General features: G+C 41.8%; 1 protein-coding gene across 1 annotated transcript; it reads left to right on the top strand.

Annotated features, from left to right (window-relative positions):
* Positions 1-1,791: 1,791 nt before the first annotated feature.
* Positions 1,792-15,709, top strand: socs5b (suppressor of cytokine signaling 5b). The gene is made up of 2 exons (XM_041049339.1): positions 1,792-2,130; positions 8,278-15,709. The coding sequence occupies exon 2, from the start codon at positions 8,297-8,299 to the stop codon at positions 9,983-9,985; it is 1,689 nt and encodes a 562-aa protein (XP_040905273.1). The 5' UTR covers positions 1,792-2,130; positions 8,278-8,296; the 3' UTR covers positions 9,986-15,709.
* Positions 15,710-17,838: the final 2,129 nt, after the last annotated feature.

The following is a 17,838-nucleotide window of genomic DNA, read 5'->3' on the forward strand; positions in this document are numbered from 1 at the left end:
CTTGGGAGGTACGAGTACTTAAGTAACGATTCCAACATGAAATATGATCTGCGTAATGGGATATGTGATCTGTGATATGTACTTTTCTTAGTCACCTTACTAGGAAAAAAAAAACATGAACCACTAAACATCCGACCAAACGTCTGTATCACTCCATCTATTTAATATCACCTCTGATCTGTATCCAAATCTATTTCTGCACTAAGTGACTGCCCATGCCCAAACACCGTCTGTCAGCACTTATGATTTGTAAGTAGTTCATTTGGATGTCAGGCTTGTAGCTTGCTCCAATAAATTAAAGTTTACTACGCACTTTAACAACAGTATATTCTAGTAGTCAAATAGTTTAAAAATGTAAACAATCCACATTATATATAGTTAGGTGTGGAGTCTGGGAAGATTGCTCTCTCTCTGTAGTTTCTACAGTCTTTCATTTGAAGTAGAACTTGAGTGAGAACATGGTATTGTCATCAAAGCTTCCTCTATCAGATCCAACTGAATCACACTCGTTCAGCCTGGACACGGTGGGGAGTTATCATATCCTTACTGGGGACTGCTGGCAGATGACACAGCATAGACCTGGTAGGAGAGGTCCTTGTTGACTAAAATAGTGTGAATCACTCCTGGCAGAAGAATCAGTACTAATGCAATTCTCTTTCATTTCCTTTCATAGGCACAAATTAGATCAGCGTCTCAGAGATGTAAAAGCTAATGTGTTCGGGCTGCTGGTGACTTCCCCTGAACCGAACCTCAGCTCCAGCTAACTACTACATTACTCACACCACTTCCACTTCCCATTACGCCTTGTGTCATGTGTACATGAATGATCCGACTCCAGGAGATGACGTCATGTGTGGGTGCGAGTGAGTATGAATGCTCCTTTCAGACATTTCAATTGTTCTAAGATTTACTTTGGTACAAGCTATGACACATAATCACTGGTCAGGGAGGTATAATGCCGCATCTAATTCTACAGCACAGAGGGTGGTTTTAAAGAGTGTTTGACTTTATTTCACTTAGGGAGACTTAGGGGTTTTTCAATAAATGACTTTGTCCTGTCCAGCTGATGTGGCCAGGAAAGCTTGCAGGTATGTCCACATTACCCTATGGGGTCTAAGGGGTCCAGTGCAAAAATGAGGTTCTGGGTCCCTCCTAACCCACTGTTCCTCTCTCTGTGCAATGTGTGAGGTTTTTCTGTGCTGGGATATTACCTGTCCCCCCCAGTTTGCTGTGTGTAATTGTGTGTGTAATTCGATTGAATACAAAATTATTTAGAAATGTGCATCAAGAAAGCTCAAAACTGGAATAATTAAGATTTTAAGTTGCCCACCTTGCCCAGTTGGTTATCTAGCCTTGGGTGTGATGATAATAGGAGGCATACTGGCGGGAGTAATGTGATGATTGTGGTTATTCTTGTACATTCTTTACTCATGACTCTGATCTTAATTGTGGAATTAAGCTGTTCCTCGTTGTGTGGCTCGTTCCTTGTGGTTTCACTGACTTCACAGGCAAAGCCTCCGCTGGCCTTCTTACCTGGATGACATCAGTGAGTCAGTAGCCTGGCCTGGCCTGGCCTGACTGGGACACCATCAGCATCACTTCACCTCTCCACGTTTCCAAGTAGCTGCCAGCGTAGAGCCTCAGCCTCTTCTGTCCGCTCATTGGTGACACAGAACGCCCATCACGAGGAACCCGCTCCGGGCCATTCCCCATCCGCGTGCTCCGTCGGAAGTGGCCGCCCTTTCCCTTTCCTCCATTGGACTGTGGCGCTGTCAGTCGGGTTCACTCACGTTGAACATCGTCCGCCTCTCCGGCTCTCTGTCTGCTGAGACCGCCGTCATATTGGCTGCTAGAGGCAGCAGCGACCACGGCAGAGAAGAAGACCCCCACCATGATGAAGAACAGGCTCTCGCGGCACTTAAAGAATAATTTAACTTTTTAAATCATTTTGATTAGTATTTAAATAATTAATATTAAAATATTCGGGATGATACAGTCAAGTATCCGCATACCTTTTGTGCTTTCATCCGACACCGTGGTCCGCAAAGGGGATATATGCCTGACTTCTCTTAATAGCCATTTTTTGCAGACAAAGAGAGCTGTTGAATAGGGCTTTCAGAAGGCACACGGGTAAGATATGATTTCTAGAAACAAACCAGTACTTGTCAAGCATGTTACATTTGTCTATGTAGCGTCTTTAAGCAGCACAGCACCAGTTAGTTTATTTGTGTATTTTTTTGTGTCGATTTTTCACAAGCTAACACGCTAACTACGCTAGCTGGCTGGTTAGCCAACGCTAACTAAAACGCGAGAAACCCCCATTCTAGGGAATGCTAACAGTTAGCATTTTTGACAGCTCGTAAGCCCTAACCGTAAGTTAGCCATCTGTTGCCAACTAAAATAAATCAGTTTCTAAGTACTTCTAAAAACTGTTATACATCTGACTGAGGCCACTCACCCAGCCTGGTAAATATGAGACTAGCTAACGTTATGTTCGCGGCTGTAGCTACATTTAGCGGTGTATTGGGTCTGGCTGTGGATGGTTAACGTGTTAGCAAGTCAGCTAACTTGGCTGGGACCAGGGAAAAGTGGGGCCTCCAGGAACCTAAAGGCCTCCCAACCTTTTCTATAGACCAGCTATAGTAACGTTTTAGCTCGATAATTGTGTGTCTTGTAATGACATAACTGTAAATCTGCCCGTTAGTGTAACGGAATCCTACTGGCCTCGTTAATCTGTGTGGCAACATCATATTCAAACGAAGACAGTTCATCTACTTCAGAGATAACTCTGAGCCATGTTTGTCCTAGCATGCACCTTTAAATATATTTATATATTTTTTATATATAACTTGATTAATGTCAGTTACTTATTTTTTTTCTGCCTAACTTAAATGTTGTCTTTATTAATTACTGAGTGAAAACTACTGTCAGAGCTAGATAAGGATATAATTATTTTGCATACACTATGTTGATGCGCTCTAGAATAATGCAAAATTGAGTTACAGGAATATGTTTGACTGTGTATTATGCCTTTATTTTAAATTTGTATTTTTGGAAAAATAATACATTCTGTCTTTTTTTGTGGAGGAATAAAATGGATAGCTAGCTATGTCAATATTTCTTTTAAAAGTTTGAATATTTGTTGAGATTTAAATGATAGGAAGAATCAGTGTATTTTATCAGTCATTTGCAGACTCTGTATGGCTATCTGCCATCCCGCATATCTTTAAGAATGCGAGACGCTGCAGATATCTCATTAACTCTGGTCTGGTCTGAGCAGAAAAGGCGCCCTCCCTTAATCGTGTCTTCTCTCCAGCCCTCTCTTAGATCAGTGAGATCCCAGGAGAATGGGTGTGTTGGGCTGCCGGAGAGCAGAAGTAGCCTAGTTCTGGTTAAAGGGACTTTAAATGGTTGTGGACTATTTTGCACTATTGTTGTGGCCATTGTTACCAGTGGCGGCTGTCATAGAGAATCATATAGGACAGCTATAGTTTAAATAATCATTCTTGAATTAGATGAACAGAGTTAATTCTAGGCAGAAATCTGCAATATGAGATGCCTTGGCGTTGGGTGGGCTGTTGTAGATGTACAATTCAGTTTCTCAGTTGTAAAGTTGCATATATGATTAGAGAAAGAGTAAAAAGTGATTATAATTTAGATTTGTCACTGTGTGGTCCAGGTGGTTGTATGCTCTTGTATAGTGCATTGCAGCAAAATGTCTAATACAAGAGTTCTAGATGATATGGTGGACTGTATCTTTTATCGTTTTTGCTCTAATTAAATGCACTGACCTGAAAGGCAGCGATGCTGTTATTTTCTTGTTGTTTGGTCAGACACATCCAGTATTATTATACTTGTCTGTTTTGGATAGCTCTAACAGTTTATTTGATGTCTCATAAGAATGGAGCCATGCTAACGAGGACACACGGTAGATTAGCCAACTAATATTGTTGCACATACTGGAAGAGTTTTCCGCTGTCTTTGGTCATTCCCTCACATTTGTAGTAATCCACACTATTTTCATGGTTCAGCTCTCAGGACTCTGTCTATGTTCTTGCCAGGTTGAACTTCTGAACCCTTGCCCTATATTGTTGTTAAATAGTGGTGACAGTCATAGGGTTAGGTTACAGGCATGTTTTATACGTAGTCACAATTAACAAAGTTTTGGAGATCATTTTAGCCATGTCTCTCGGTCACTGGAACTTTTCATTGTTTGTATTTTTTAAACAATTAGCAAGCTGAGTGATAAAACACACCAACCCGGATGGAAAGTCCTGTCTCTCAAGATGTAGCTGATATAACATTAGCCTCACAATTCCAGTTCATCTTGGAGGGAAAACAGGGTGTGAGCATGCAGTTTTAGTTCTCAGATCATTTTGTTCATGCTGGCAGTACTCTTACAGAATTAAGACAAATACTGGCAAATTTAACTTGTGGCTGGTAAAACCTTGTGCTCCAACAAAAATTTTGACAAATGAGAGGCGGTAATTTGCGTGTTTTTACTTCTAAAGTTGAAGTCAAGTACATTTTGAGCCATGTTACTTCTTTGATGAAACCTTGGATTGCCTCTCTAAGTTAGTTTGGACCCAGATGGTTAAGGAATTGTCAAGATGTATTAGTATGCTATTGAGCCACCATACTGGAAAAGCACTTTAACAGCTTAAGTGACACTCCAGTTAAAATGTAACGTGGTATTGTAAATACCACATGTATTAATGTATAATATTAATACATATACTATATATAATATGTATTAACATATAATATTGTAAATTCTCTCCTGATCTTGATACCTAATTAGTAGATGCCCAATACAGGTCTGATACTAGTGTGTCCTTTTCTATTTAAATGTATTCCTCAGAATACTGTGAAATCTGTTATACTGTGTGTAAAATGAGGCATGTCACCTCTTAACTGAAGGTGGAGACATTATATATCAACATTATTTTTTGTTTTTTGGAGATTTTGGTTTATGTTGTTCTGAGTGGTTTATAAAATTGTGTTGTCACAAATTTATAAAAAAAATAGTGACTCATTTACATTTACATGTCAGTACATGGTCAGTACAGGTTTGAGTCAGGTTTGAGGCTTGAGTCAGGTTTGAGTCATCAATCAGGTCAGTTGGCAGCTATAATAAGTTTTGGACTGAATCATTAAAATAATTTACAACTTAAAAGAGTGAGCTTGGATTGGTAATTATTAGTTATTGCTCATTGTTAAGAATAGGACTACAACTAATGATTATTCCCATTATCTATTATTTATATTTCCATTTTATGCCAGGTATTTTCTCAATTAATCATTTGGCCCAGAAAACAAAAATGAAAGAAAAAAAAAAAGACCACTACAACATCCAACAGCACAATGATGATGCCATCACATCTCTTGCTGTGTCGTAAATCCAAAATATTCTATGAACTGTAATATAATATCAAGAAATACAGTTAAGTCTCACACTTGAGAATCTGGAGCGGCCCAGCATTTTGCTTTTTTGGCTGAAAATGACTTTTAAAGAAAACAATCAATCATCAAAATCTTTGGCGATTAGTTTTCTTTAGATTGGCTAATTGATTAATGGATTATTTTTTGCAGCTCAAGGTAAAAATTAGCTTAATTAATATGTGTTCAATTGGCACATCATTATATGTGCACAGCTGAAGTTCCACACAGTGTGGATACTTGTTATGATGTCAGGAATTATAATCAAAGCCTGTGCCATGGGCACAGTGCCAGTGGTCTTACATACAACAGGGATGGCACAATAAAAGGTGTTTCTTACCTTGATGACATGTTGTAGATTTGAGTTAACCCAAACTGGAGTCAGCTCTTTGTCTAACCAGTTCACAGTGGCTGCCGTTGTTATATTGCTCAATATCCCCAGAGAAATGATGGCTCGGTGCTCATTTTTTTCACATTTCACAGCGTAAATATATTCACATTATTACATTTAAGCAAACAGAAGTAAGCGTGTTGTTAGGAGATTATGACACCCCATGTAATTTTTTCTCATAAAGGCATTTGAATGCTATAGTCCTTTTCTCTGTGCACTCATCAGTTAACAATCATCATATGAAAAAGAACAGTCTTTTGAAAGACCAATATTGAATAAAGATGTGCAAGAGAATAATGCACAATCTTGTGCATTTTGTGATTCAAGTAATTACCTTATGTTTTGCTATTTGCATTGTAAATTAAATTATCTAATCAAGTATACCAAGAAAATAGTTATTTAAATTAAGGCCTTAATAAGAAAAACATACATTTTATATAAGTCATTAATGATCGATTAATACTATGTCCAGCCATTGAGTAATAGGTCTTTGGAATCTGTATTGCTAAGTATCTGTAATAAGTACAAGTTTTACCAACAGCAGTTTTAATGCTCTGAAATTAAGAATAAGTAATATTAGTAGTTTAGTAATTTGTGTAATATTGTAAATGGCCAAATTCAAATGCATAAAAATTGTCATAATTTTGTTAAATCTTGTAGTAAGAGAACTCCTGGCCACAGTGAACACACTGAACAACTCGCTAAGGAATATTGTGTGTGAGTGTGAGTGTGTGTGTGTGTGTGTGTGTGTGTGTGTGTGTTGCGTGTTACAGTGATGACATAGGCTTCATTGTTTAAAACAGAGATGAAGTTTTAAACACAGCTTTGAAACAAACATTTCAAAGCAAGTTTAGTGATTGTAATTTGTACCCAACATATTTTTAAGTATAATTATAGCAGTATAATTGAATTGCAGCATACAGATGTTAGTACAATGAAATCCATCAGGAAAATTATTCTCGCATGTGCTGAAGTGGCATTTATTTCTGAAAAGCATGTGGGAGCTTTGCTGTGGAGTTTTTTTGGTCAGAAAACACGTCTTGTCGTTGGAGTTCCATCTCAAACAACTGGCAGTCAGATTGGGAGTGTTTAAACTGGCTGTGGATTTTTGTACTGGCACTACCGCTTAAGAGAATAAGAGGAGGACATCCAGACAATGCACAACACTTTTGGAGGCTTATTGTGCGCTCACACATCTAAAACATAGGAGGTAAACTACAGCGTATGAGTCATGTCACATTTGGTGATGCAACTTGGCTGTGTGAATAAGAATTTTTTTCATAGCAACAAATTTATTGTAGGCGTATGTATAAACATCTAATTATTGTCAAGTGAAGAGACAGTGTCATCCTTTGTGAGCACAAAGCAAGTCTGTTTGTGGGATGACCATGGTCAGGCCTAGAGAGACATCATGAGTTTGTTAGTAATAGCCTTAGAACTGCCCTCAGCAAATCAACTTAATCAGTCATGTGCTGAGGACCAGTCTGGTTTCCTGTGCATCACACAATCCTCGCCTGTCACAGCTGACTGTGCAAATCCATAATGTCTTTATCAATATTAGGAGGAAACGTCTGCATGCAGGTTGACATGATGCCAGGTAGCTGAACAGCTGCTTTTAGCCCAGAAGCATATTGAGTTAGCTTATCAACAATGGAAAAGAAGTGGGAGGAAGTGAGGTAGACAAGCTACAGAGGGACTCACATCCTTTGTTGTGTGCCTGTATGCCTGTGAATAGCTCATACCGTTAATGCTAACAGGGCTAGGGATTTTAATTTTCACTGACAAAGAGCTAAAACCTTAGTGTGAGAACATAGAAAATGTTCGGATATTTTTCATATCAGCAAAGTTTTTTCAGGTATCAGACTGTTTGCTACTGCTAACACCAAAATGTGCACCAGGAAATGTTGCATTATGAGATCCTTCGAGGTTTTGCGTTTGGCAGGCCACGTACCTGTGGGGACTTTGCTCACTGTAAAATTCTTACACAGTTTGGTGCTACTACTTCCAAATCCCTGTCAAATGCTAGTAGAGTGATAAATCAGTGGCACATGTGAGTGTGTATATGCATGTACATGTGCCCTGTCTGCTGCTGTTACAGGGAAAGTTTTTGGTCAGGTCTAGACTGGCTCTGTAATACAGTACATACCAGCAGATCAGCTGTGAGCAGATCCTGGGTTCATTTATAGCTGTGGCCTTGTGTCCCTGCACGTCTGCCTGGCAACTCCTAACTCTGCTGTTCCAACTACTCAAGCTCACCCACCTCTCAGACACTTTGGCCCTGTTATACTCACACCATGTCTAATTACTAGATACACAGTAGTCTGGGGAATTTTAAATGTAGGACATTCCTTATATAGCTCGTACCTCAGTGTTAAATGTAGGCGCTGTTGCTGTTGCAAGATTTCTCCACCTGTGACTTAATCAGTTTTGTCTCCTTTTACCTTCAGGTCCCAGGGGCTCCTATTGATGAAGAAAGTGGGCAACATGTGGAGCAACCTGAAGAGCAAATGCCAGACACTCTTTCACAACAGTTCAGGACCCAGTGAAAGCAGGGTTGAGGCAGATGCTGTCCACTGTGTGGTGGATCTCGCCCAAGGAGGCAGCTCAGGTGATGCACATGCGTCTGCGCCCTCCAGCCCGTCACGGAGCCTCCTACCGGTGCCAATGGTAACAGCAGGACGCCGCCATCACAACTGTGTGTCGGACATCCCGCAGATAGTAGAGATCACTATTGACAAGGACACTGAGGATGTGCGAGGGGGATCAGGGGGTGTTCCCCTGGCCCGGAGAGATTCCTATTCTCGTCATGCTCCATGGGGGGGCAAGAAAAAACATTCATGTTCCACCAAAACCCAGAGCTCTCTGGAGGCAGACAGGCGGTCTGGGCGTTTACGGGGCAGTGGGAATCGTAGGGACAGGCGCTATGGAGTCAGCTCCGTCCAGGATATGAGCGACTCCGTATCTGGAGGACGAAGTCTGAATGCTCGGTCTTTGCGCCAGCGGCTAAGTGATACAGTAGGACTGTGCTTACCCCTGCCTACTCGTAGACGCTCCCGTTCATCTAAGAACCCTGTCACCTCCAAACGTAAGATTCACCTGACAGAGCTCATGCTGGAGACCTGCCCCTTCCCACCGGGCTCAGACCTTGCTCACAAGTGGCACTTGATCAAGCAACACACGGCACCGGTCAGTCCGCATTCCTCCACTGCCCTGCTTGATGCCTTTGACCCGGCCCACCCCTCTCCTGAGGATGAAGAGGAACGTCTACGTGAGCGCCGCAGGCTTAGCATCGAGGAAGGTGTGGACCCACCACCTAATGCACAGATCCACACCCTGGAGGCCTCAGTGCCGGGCTCCTCTCTCTACAAACTGGGACCAAAGATGGCTCCTGGCATGGGAGAGGCCTCTGGGGATGGGAGGGCCTCAGGGACTGGCAGCTCCGTGGGTGCAGGATCATCAGGGGCGTGTGCGCAGGTGTTGGGGGCTTCAGCATCAGCCCAGGATTGTGACTCCGAGGAAGATTCGACCACCCTCTGTCTGCAGGCCAGGAGACCCAAGCAGAGGCACGCCTCTGGGGACGGTCACCTGAGCCGGCAGCAGCCTGGGCCCTGGAAAGTTCATACCCAGATAGACTATATCCACTGCCTGGTGCCAGACTTATTGCAGATCACAGCTCTGCCCTGTTACTGGGGCGTGATGGACCGCTACGAGGCTGAGGCGCTGCTGGATGGACGGCCAGAGGGCACCTTCCTTCTGCGTGACTCAGCCCAGGAGGACTACCTCTTCTCCGTTAGCTTCCGCCGTTACAACCGCTCACTGCACGCCCGCATTGAGCAGTGGAACCACAACTTCAGCTTTGACGCTCATGACCCTTGTGTTTTCCACTCTTCCACCGTCACAGGACTGCTGGAGCACTACAAGGACCCCAGCGCCTGTATGTTTTTTGAACCGCTGCTGACAGCACCTCTGCATCGAACCTTTCCCTTCGGCCTGCAGCATTTGGCACGAGCCGCCATCTGCCGCTGGACCACTTACGACGGCATCGGCTCTTTGCCGCTGCCCCCTGCCCTGCAGGACTTCCTCAAGGAGTATCACTATAAACAGAAAGTACGAGTTCGCTGGCTGGAGAGGGAACCGCCACTCAAGGTCAAATAGGGCGGGCTTCTCCATTGCCTGTAAACACACTGCAGGAGGATCACAGAACTTGAGAAATTCCTCATTAGCCAATTAGAGGCTGTATTGATATGGCTCTCTGTCTGATGGGGGATGGAATTCAAATGTAACAAGCTATACAAGATTCATTCTAATCTTTGTTTTAGTTATTACTTACATCACAGAAAATACATATGATTATATTCAGTATAATGCTGTCTGGCAAGCACATGTTTTTGTGTTGAACAGGTTGCTTTGACAGGGAGGGAAGGCACAAATATCAGTGCTTTGTGTCTTTTCTCTCCCGCTTTGTGCTAAATGTCTGCCTGATCCCACAACATCACCCTGCCTGTAGACCTGCCTGCATGCCCCCCCTTGTTCATCCCAAATTTCTATTTAGGCCCACATGGCTACGTTGTACAGTTCACTTTGTGCTTTCTCTATTTTTTTATTTCTTAAGCTCGTTAAAGCACCTAGTGGAGAACCTTCCCGAGAGGGTTTTAAGGTGTGTGTGGGTTGAGAGGGTATCTGGAGGTGCTATTGGTATATTGCAGTCAGAGCCATGTCCCATGGATAGAGCTACATGAGGCACATTCTCTGCCATCTCTTTGCACGCATGAGAATCAGCTAAGCCAGAGACAGGGACAGATTGAGAGGGCCCATAGAGTTCAGGACAGCACATCAGGGAAACAATGTGCTTTCTAAGGACAGTGGATTAGTCCTTAAAAACACTAGTTCGTCCTTAAGCAGTAATGGTGAATGATGAATAACAAATCAGTCTGCTGTGTCCTATTTAGTGAGCAGGCTAGACATGTTACCTTTTTTTCCCTTTTGAAACAGGAGGGACAGACAGTAAGGAAGTATTCTGACACTTCTTGCCATTGTTACATATGTCAAAACAGTCTGTCAGTTCTTCACTGGCCACAGGCACTTCAACTCTCTGCACACTGTTGTGCACATGTGCACCCGGTTCCTTTCTTCCTGTACGACATTTAGCTCCTACGATAACATTTGAGCAGTCTGGTGTCTTAATACAATTGTACTATTCCTTTATCGCGTTTCCTTTTACACCCGCCTGCTTCCGTTAGCTTCTTTTGGTGGCATCTGGCTGTTCAGAAAGCTTGGACCCTGTGCATCCAAGTTTTTCTTTCCTTTAATTTTCACAGGACACTCGTAACACCCTTGCAGCTAGCTGTGCGCTTTGGTCAGGACTGCCAAACAGGTATTATTTTCTGAGGAGTTGAGGGTGCATGTGACAAGTGGTAGGTGAAGACAATCGATGAAAATTCAAAATGCCAGTGTCCCTTTTAACATGATGGTGAGTTTATTGGCTCGAGAGACCCCATAAGGTAAAAGATCATAGACAGATAACATCATATGGTAGTTTCTTCTAAGAATCATCCTGTGAAGCTCGTGAACTAAAACTCTCATGTTTAGCTTGCAATTCCCTTCCCCTCCTGAATCTTTATCTGTTTTATAAAACCATGCTAAAATGTGTCGAGCTGTTTTTATGAAGAGCACTGTGTCACCCACAGGAAAAAGATCATGAAGCCTTTTCCTGGGAGCTGATGTCCCACACTTTACTTAAAATAAGGAGGTCTCAACCCCAACAAATCCCCTCATTGCCTGGTTGCATTTACAGTCATAGCATTGAGTGCAGGCAACAGTGAACTCTCGAGAGGTTGGCATATACTTGAGAGCTTTAGTTATGTAATCTGAATGATTTTAGTTGTGTGGCTTGGGACAAAAACACTGCTGGCTATCCCGTCATTTCTGTTGTGTTCTCAGTGTGAAGAGAAAATAAGTGTAACCTTGGTGCCTTTTAGAAAACCATTTGTCTTGTTCCATAATCAGTTGCTTTGTAGTCCAAACCCGGAGCACAAGACGCTTCATCACAGTGCATTTGGATGCCATCAAATGAGACTGAAGAGAATAACAACAAAGAGGTGCATAAATATTTTTTTAGTGGTGCTATCTTGGTTAAGATATGACAGGTTATTGAAATGATTAGATTTACATTAGTTACATCTGTTCTCACTCACTAATGCATGCATTAGCCTCGTCACATTATGGCTTGTGTGGTAGTATTAGGTCTTTAGGAGGGTCCAATGCCAGCCCTACTGTAGCATATTTCAGTGCAAGATATCCTTGTTTGTCCTGTGTGTAGGTTCTCGCCTGCAACTTGACAAACAAATCCTAACGAGAGGGCATGAACGTTAAGTCTTTACTGTGAGCATTTTGATCAGAATAATCCAGCTTCTGATGACAATGCCCCCGTTAGCCATCAGCAGCAGTGTTTAAACTAATTCATCAACAACAGTGTTTGTTCTAACTCTTAATTAGTAGTAAATACACATTACCTGGCTTTTAAAATTGTTTTAATTAGTTGAACTTTTAATTAAACTTGTGCACATGACTATGGGAAAATTAAATGGGTGGAAACAATTAGAGAGACTCCGACGACTTTAAGTTGTTTAGAAAACGTTTTTCTAACATAAATGCAATTAACTGGAGAGTATGTAGATGAAAACCCTGCTGGTAATGTGTAAAACAAAAATGATTGAAGCTGATACACACATGAGCTCACAGTCACTGGAAAGGTTCTCAAACTGGCTCATTTTTTTTTAGTCTGTGTGTGCTCATGTGTCTGTCAGCCCGCACATACGTTGAAGGTTATTCTTGTTCTCATCAGCGAGGATGAATCATGAACAAATGTGTTGTGTTTTCTTGCCCATGAATATCTGAGACTGTGACCAAAGCTCTTGCACACGGCTATGTGTATGAACTACTGGGCTACTGCTGATTGCAGTGTTCGGTGGTGTTAAGTGGTGTATTAAGCTAAATTCTATTTCATCTTTTCAAACAATGTAAAGCTAGTTCCACACTATGATATGAAAAACTTAGGCTGCTTTTCTTTGCTACAACATATTCATGTGGGAGGATGTGGCCATGTCAAGCTCGCATCTACACTCTGTAACTCAACAGTCGTCCTATTTTCACATACTTGGTGCTGCCAAGTATGTGAAAATACACTTTTTAAACAGACTTTTTATGCAGGTGGTAAAAAGATAATTGATGTAGGTTTAACAGTTAACATTTCTCATATCTCACTTTAAACAGTTTTCCTTTCTGTGCTGCATTGTGAATTGATCAACATTTACTGAACATTTCCTCTCACAAAAGTCTAGAACTTTTTCCAGTGCCCCACTTTGTTGACAGGAAACGTGAACATACCACATGTTAATCACCTATATATGTGTTTGAGTGGCAGGGGTGACTGACGGAGGAGGGGGATAAATTAGATAAGAGTATTCAGACCCCTTCTATTTTTGCACTTTAGTGTGTTTTAGATTTAATCTTATACTTAGATAAGACTGCCATTCTTGCCTATCAATCTACACTGGACTTGGGCAGTTTATCTCATTCTTTCTGGCAGATCCTCTCACGCTCTGTGAGATGGGATGTGAAGTGTCAGTGAACTGCCATCTTTAGGTCTCTCCACAGATATTCAACGGGGTTTAAGTCTGGGTTTTGGCTCGGCCACTCAAGGACAGAGTGAGACAGTCAGAGACTTGTCCTGAAGCCATCCCAGCTTTTGCTTGACTGTGTGCTTCAGGTCATTGTTGTGCTGAAAGGTGAAGCATCACCTTTCTGGCAAAAGCTTCAATGTAAAATCTACAACACAGAAAAGTGTGCAAACAGTGAAGAGGTCTGAATTTTCTGCAAAGCCACTGTATCTACTATCTTCTGCCTTGCTCACTGTTACCTACCTATCATGCCACTGCTTAGCAATAGCATACAACTCCTTACCGCGTCCCACCCCACTTGCGGGCACTAATCACAGGCTAATTATACCATGTGGGGATATAAATTTACCGGGTACTATAAGGGCCCGCTCTGTGTTGCCTTATGGCTGCTGTAAGGCTGAGGGAGGCCATTTTTTAATTACAACATCCCACTGCTCTCTCTCCATCTGTCCACATCTTTAACATCACTGTGTTTGTGTGTGTGTAGAGCGAACTTAAAGCCTGTTGTACCCTCCACTCTTTCACCAACCCTGTTAGGGTGATGTTAGGCTGAACTTAACCTTCAGGAGCCAGAGGAGGGGAGATGGAGCTGGCTCACTGAGAGCACTGGCTTCCTGTTGTGGCAACAATGTACTCACAGAGAGGGCTAGGGATTTGTTGAAGTAAATAGCACTTTAATTGTGTATTTGTGTTCTACAGTGCGTCTGCAAGTATTTGGACAGTGACACGTTTTTTATTATGTTGGCTTTTTACTCCATCGTATTTGATTTGCAATGACAGTTGGGCTTAATGACAACTTAAAGCTTTAACTTAAGGATTTTTTTTATCCATACTGGCTGAACATTTAGGGAATTGTGCCAGTTTTTGTACGAATTGCCCCCACAGTTGTACAAATTTAACAAACTTAAGTTGTCATATTCGAATTTGGTTGAACATCTTTTGCAGTCAAGAACTGCTGTGGCACACACAGAAGAGCAGATACTTTGTCTGCGGTGATAATCTGCATGACCTAAAACTGCAGTCATGTTTATTCTTGCTTGTTTTGGGAGCTTTTTGTCGTCAGTCTGGTTATCAGCAAGTGAAACGTCCTCTGTTGGACTGAAGTCAAGACTTGGTCAGTCAAGAACAGTCTGTTACTACCCTCCTTGGTTATTCTATTTATTTGTTAATGTTTGTTGTTCGCCTCATTCAACATAAAAAAATAAAGCCAATATTCCCCTTCTGTGCACCCAGTATGGATTATAACACTCTCAAATGTAAGAAAAACAAACTGGGAGTTAGCACTTTAACCTCATAGTTATTGTTTTATTACCAGTATGCTGCACTACAGAGCCAGAACAACTGAAAATGACCCACTGTCCAAATACTGACGGACGGCTCTGTTGTATTAGCTCATGATGGCAAGACTTGTGTGAGTGTTGCGGAAAAAAAAAAGGCCGGTGGTCCTGAAATATTTCACTTATATTCAGGTGGTGTAATCTGCGTGGATGGAGTTGTGTTCTCCACCTTGCTGCAGACTCTGTGCTCGTGTGTTGTGTGGGAGTATATTAGTGTATGGACAGAGCCACATGGAGGGTTTCAGTGGAGGGGATGCAGAGTCGACTGTGAGGGGTGATGACAGTGACTCCAGTGAACAATGCCTCTCTGCCCCTGTCCCACCCCCCCCCCCTCGTTATTCTCAGGCAGGCCCATTGCAAGGAGAGTCCCAGGACCCTCTCAACCCAGTTTTCCCCATGGGAAATATCTGATGTTAAGCGTAGCACACGTTTGCCGTATAATCTGTAGATTTAGGAGGAAAAAAAAAACATTGTATGTATGATGAATGATGGAGTTATGTCATAGGAGCCTGATGAAAAGAAATTTTATTCTTCTGTGGTGCATTAACTGTCAAGGAACACACATTTGCACACACACCATCACACTTCTTCTAACACCTGCACTACCCCAGGTATTGACACACACCACACCCTCCTGCCACCCCACCCCACCCTTAGCCAGGGATGTGTAAACATGGACCACATTTAGCCAGCACCACCTTTCTGTGTGTGACTCCCCCCAAAAAAGGGAAAACAAAAGATGGGTGTATATGTATATATTCTAGTGTTCTTAAAAAAAAAAAAAAAAACAAACAAACAAAAAAACAAAATGCCATGAATTGAACTATTTTGACCTTATATTGTCATTAGTATGACACTATTTAGCTGCACTATGAGAACCTCGTTTGTGGCAAGAAACCACTGGGTCTGGTCTGGATGAGAGATAGGCTGGTTATGTCGCTAGCTGTCCCTAAAGCAACCGCAACACCCCTGGATGCAGGACTCCTACCCCCCCCCCCCCCCCACCTCGGTACGACTCATGGTTTCAGCTCTAAGAGGACAAACAAACAAGATAAAGATATTTTAAACATTTTCCCATATATATTTTAGAAAGCTGGGTTAAGTGCTATATGCAAACAGAAAAAGATGTATGAAAGAATTATTATTTTCAATATTACTTCTCCCTAATATGCAACGGAGTGTAGTGTAACAATGGTTGCAATCCTCTGTCACTTTAATGCTGTATGTGCACATTGGTTGCTGTGTGGATGTGGGTGCCGAGGCAACAGGACTTGACAATGATGGGAACTAATGGTTGTCACTCTGCTGCGCCGCAGTGTTCCCAGGCTGCCTTATTCGTTCTGACCAATCACAAGAGCCCTTTCAATCCGGGGCTGCAGCCACTGCCACAGGCTGGCCAAGCTGTAGTCAGACGAATATCGCTGTTCCATTTTCTTCTGCTTTTCCTCGCTTTTTCCTTTTTCTTTCTTTTCCTGTTCTTCTGCTGTCAGGTAGGATTTGGAGCGTGTAAATGGCATAATCATGTGCACATCTCACTGTCTGTTCTGTGTATCTGCTTCACCCTTCAAAGAGGAAAAAAAACCAGTTGTTTTCCAGTATAACCTGTTCATTTTTAAGAGCCGTATGATGCGACACTTGTAGCTGTCACTCTTGGTGCTTGGCTTATGCTTCATTGTCTTAATATTCCAAATAAAACTGTTAAGTGTAATCCACACTGGCCCATGATATAATGTGGAGTATGTTTATTTTTTCTTTATAATGCTGCTTTACACTTCTGGTGGTGTCCTAGCAGTGAGTCAGGGTGTGATTTGGACAGAGGCCATGGTGACATCTGGGTGTTTGATTGCAGTTCATGTTAAAGACACGGTGGTGGTGGATCACTGAAACCAAAGGCTCAGCATTCACTACATTCCAGATATCTTTTTTCTGAACTGTACCTCTCATACCTGTATATTGAAGTTGCTCTCCTGATGTGTTGATAACATCACACTTAAATCATACATTCACTCGTGGCTTCAGGTCAAATGTTTTACTCAAAGCTCTTCACTTAAGTAACATGTTTTTACCTGAGGCAGGAGCGAAACGGACAAAGGGTTTCAGAAAAAAGTCAGAAAGTATCTAAAAATAATTTAGGAATCGTTTTAAACTGTGGTGCATTTACATTTACAACCTCTGACCCATGTAACTCATTAAGGCAGACTGTGTGCAAGGTGTAGTTCAGTGGCGTGGCTCTGGATTCATTTCAGTCTTCTTTTGGTCTTTTTACTTTTGAATTGAGTAACAGGCTCCAAGATTTCAAATTCCCTAATTAAATTTCAAATTGAATCGCTGTTCCCCCAAATGTCACAAACACACAATTCTTATTTAAATCCCCGCCAAGTTTACATTTCGATCCTTTACAGGCACAACACACATCCATCAACATCACTGTAACTGTTTCAGTCTCAGCCAGCTGGCAGCTTTTCAGCTGAAGTCCTTTGGCAAGATGTTCTGAAGACTAATAAAGTTACAAGTTAAAAACAAATATAAGATAAGAAGATGCTGTACTGACAGCAATAAAAGCAAAGTCATCCCATTTCAAGTGTGCAAACCACGCAGAGCTTCAAGAAGCTGCTAAAGATTTATGCAATAACAAACTTCTATTTCCTTTGGCTGTTTTAAAAGAGCAAGTTAACTTTATCAAATAAAATACACCTTTTTCTTACAGTTAAAATCTAAATTATAATTATATGCAAAGAACCTGAATGTTATCACATGTTGCCTTTTCAATTTAAATACCTAAAGGGTATAAATCAATTTCATAAATAGTAAACTTAAGTCCTCTGAAATCTGGCCTTAACAAGTCAGATTCCAAGAATTTAACCATGGGTCTTTCAATGCAGAGCTCAGTACTGAGACCTAAGTTGCGGCTTGGAAGCTATGATGCTGCTTGACTAACTAAACCAAGCACAACTTAAACCTCTTGTGCTAAGACTGTTTTAAGCTGATGTAA

The sequence above is a fragment of the Toxotes jaculatrix genome, chromosome 11 (assembly GCF_017976425.1).
Source record: "Toxotes jaculatrix isolate fToxJac2 chromosome 11, fToxJac2.pri, whole genome shotgun sequence".
Taxonomy (NCBI): Eukaryota; Metazoa; Chordata; class Actinopteri; family Toxotidae; genus Toxotes; species Toxotes jaculatrix.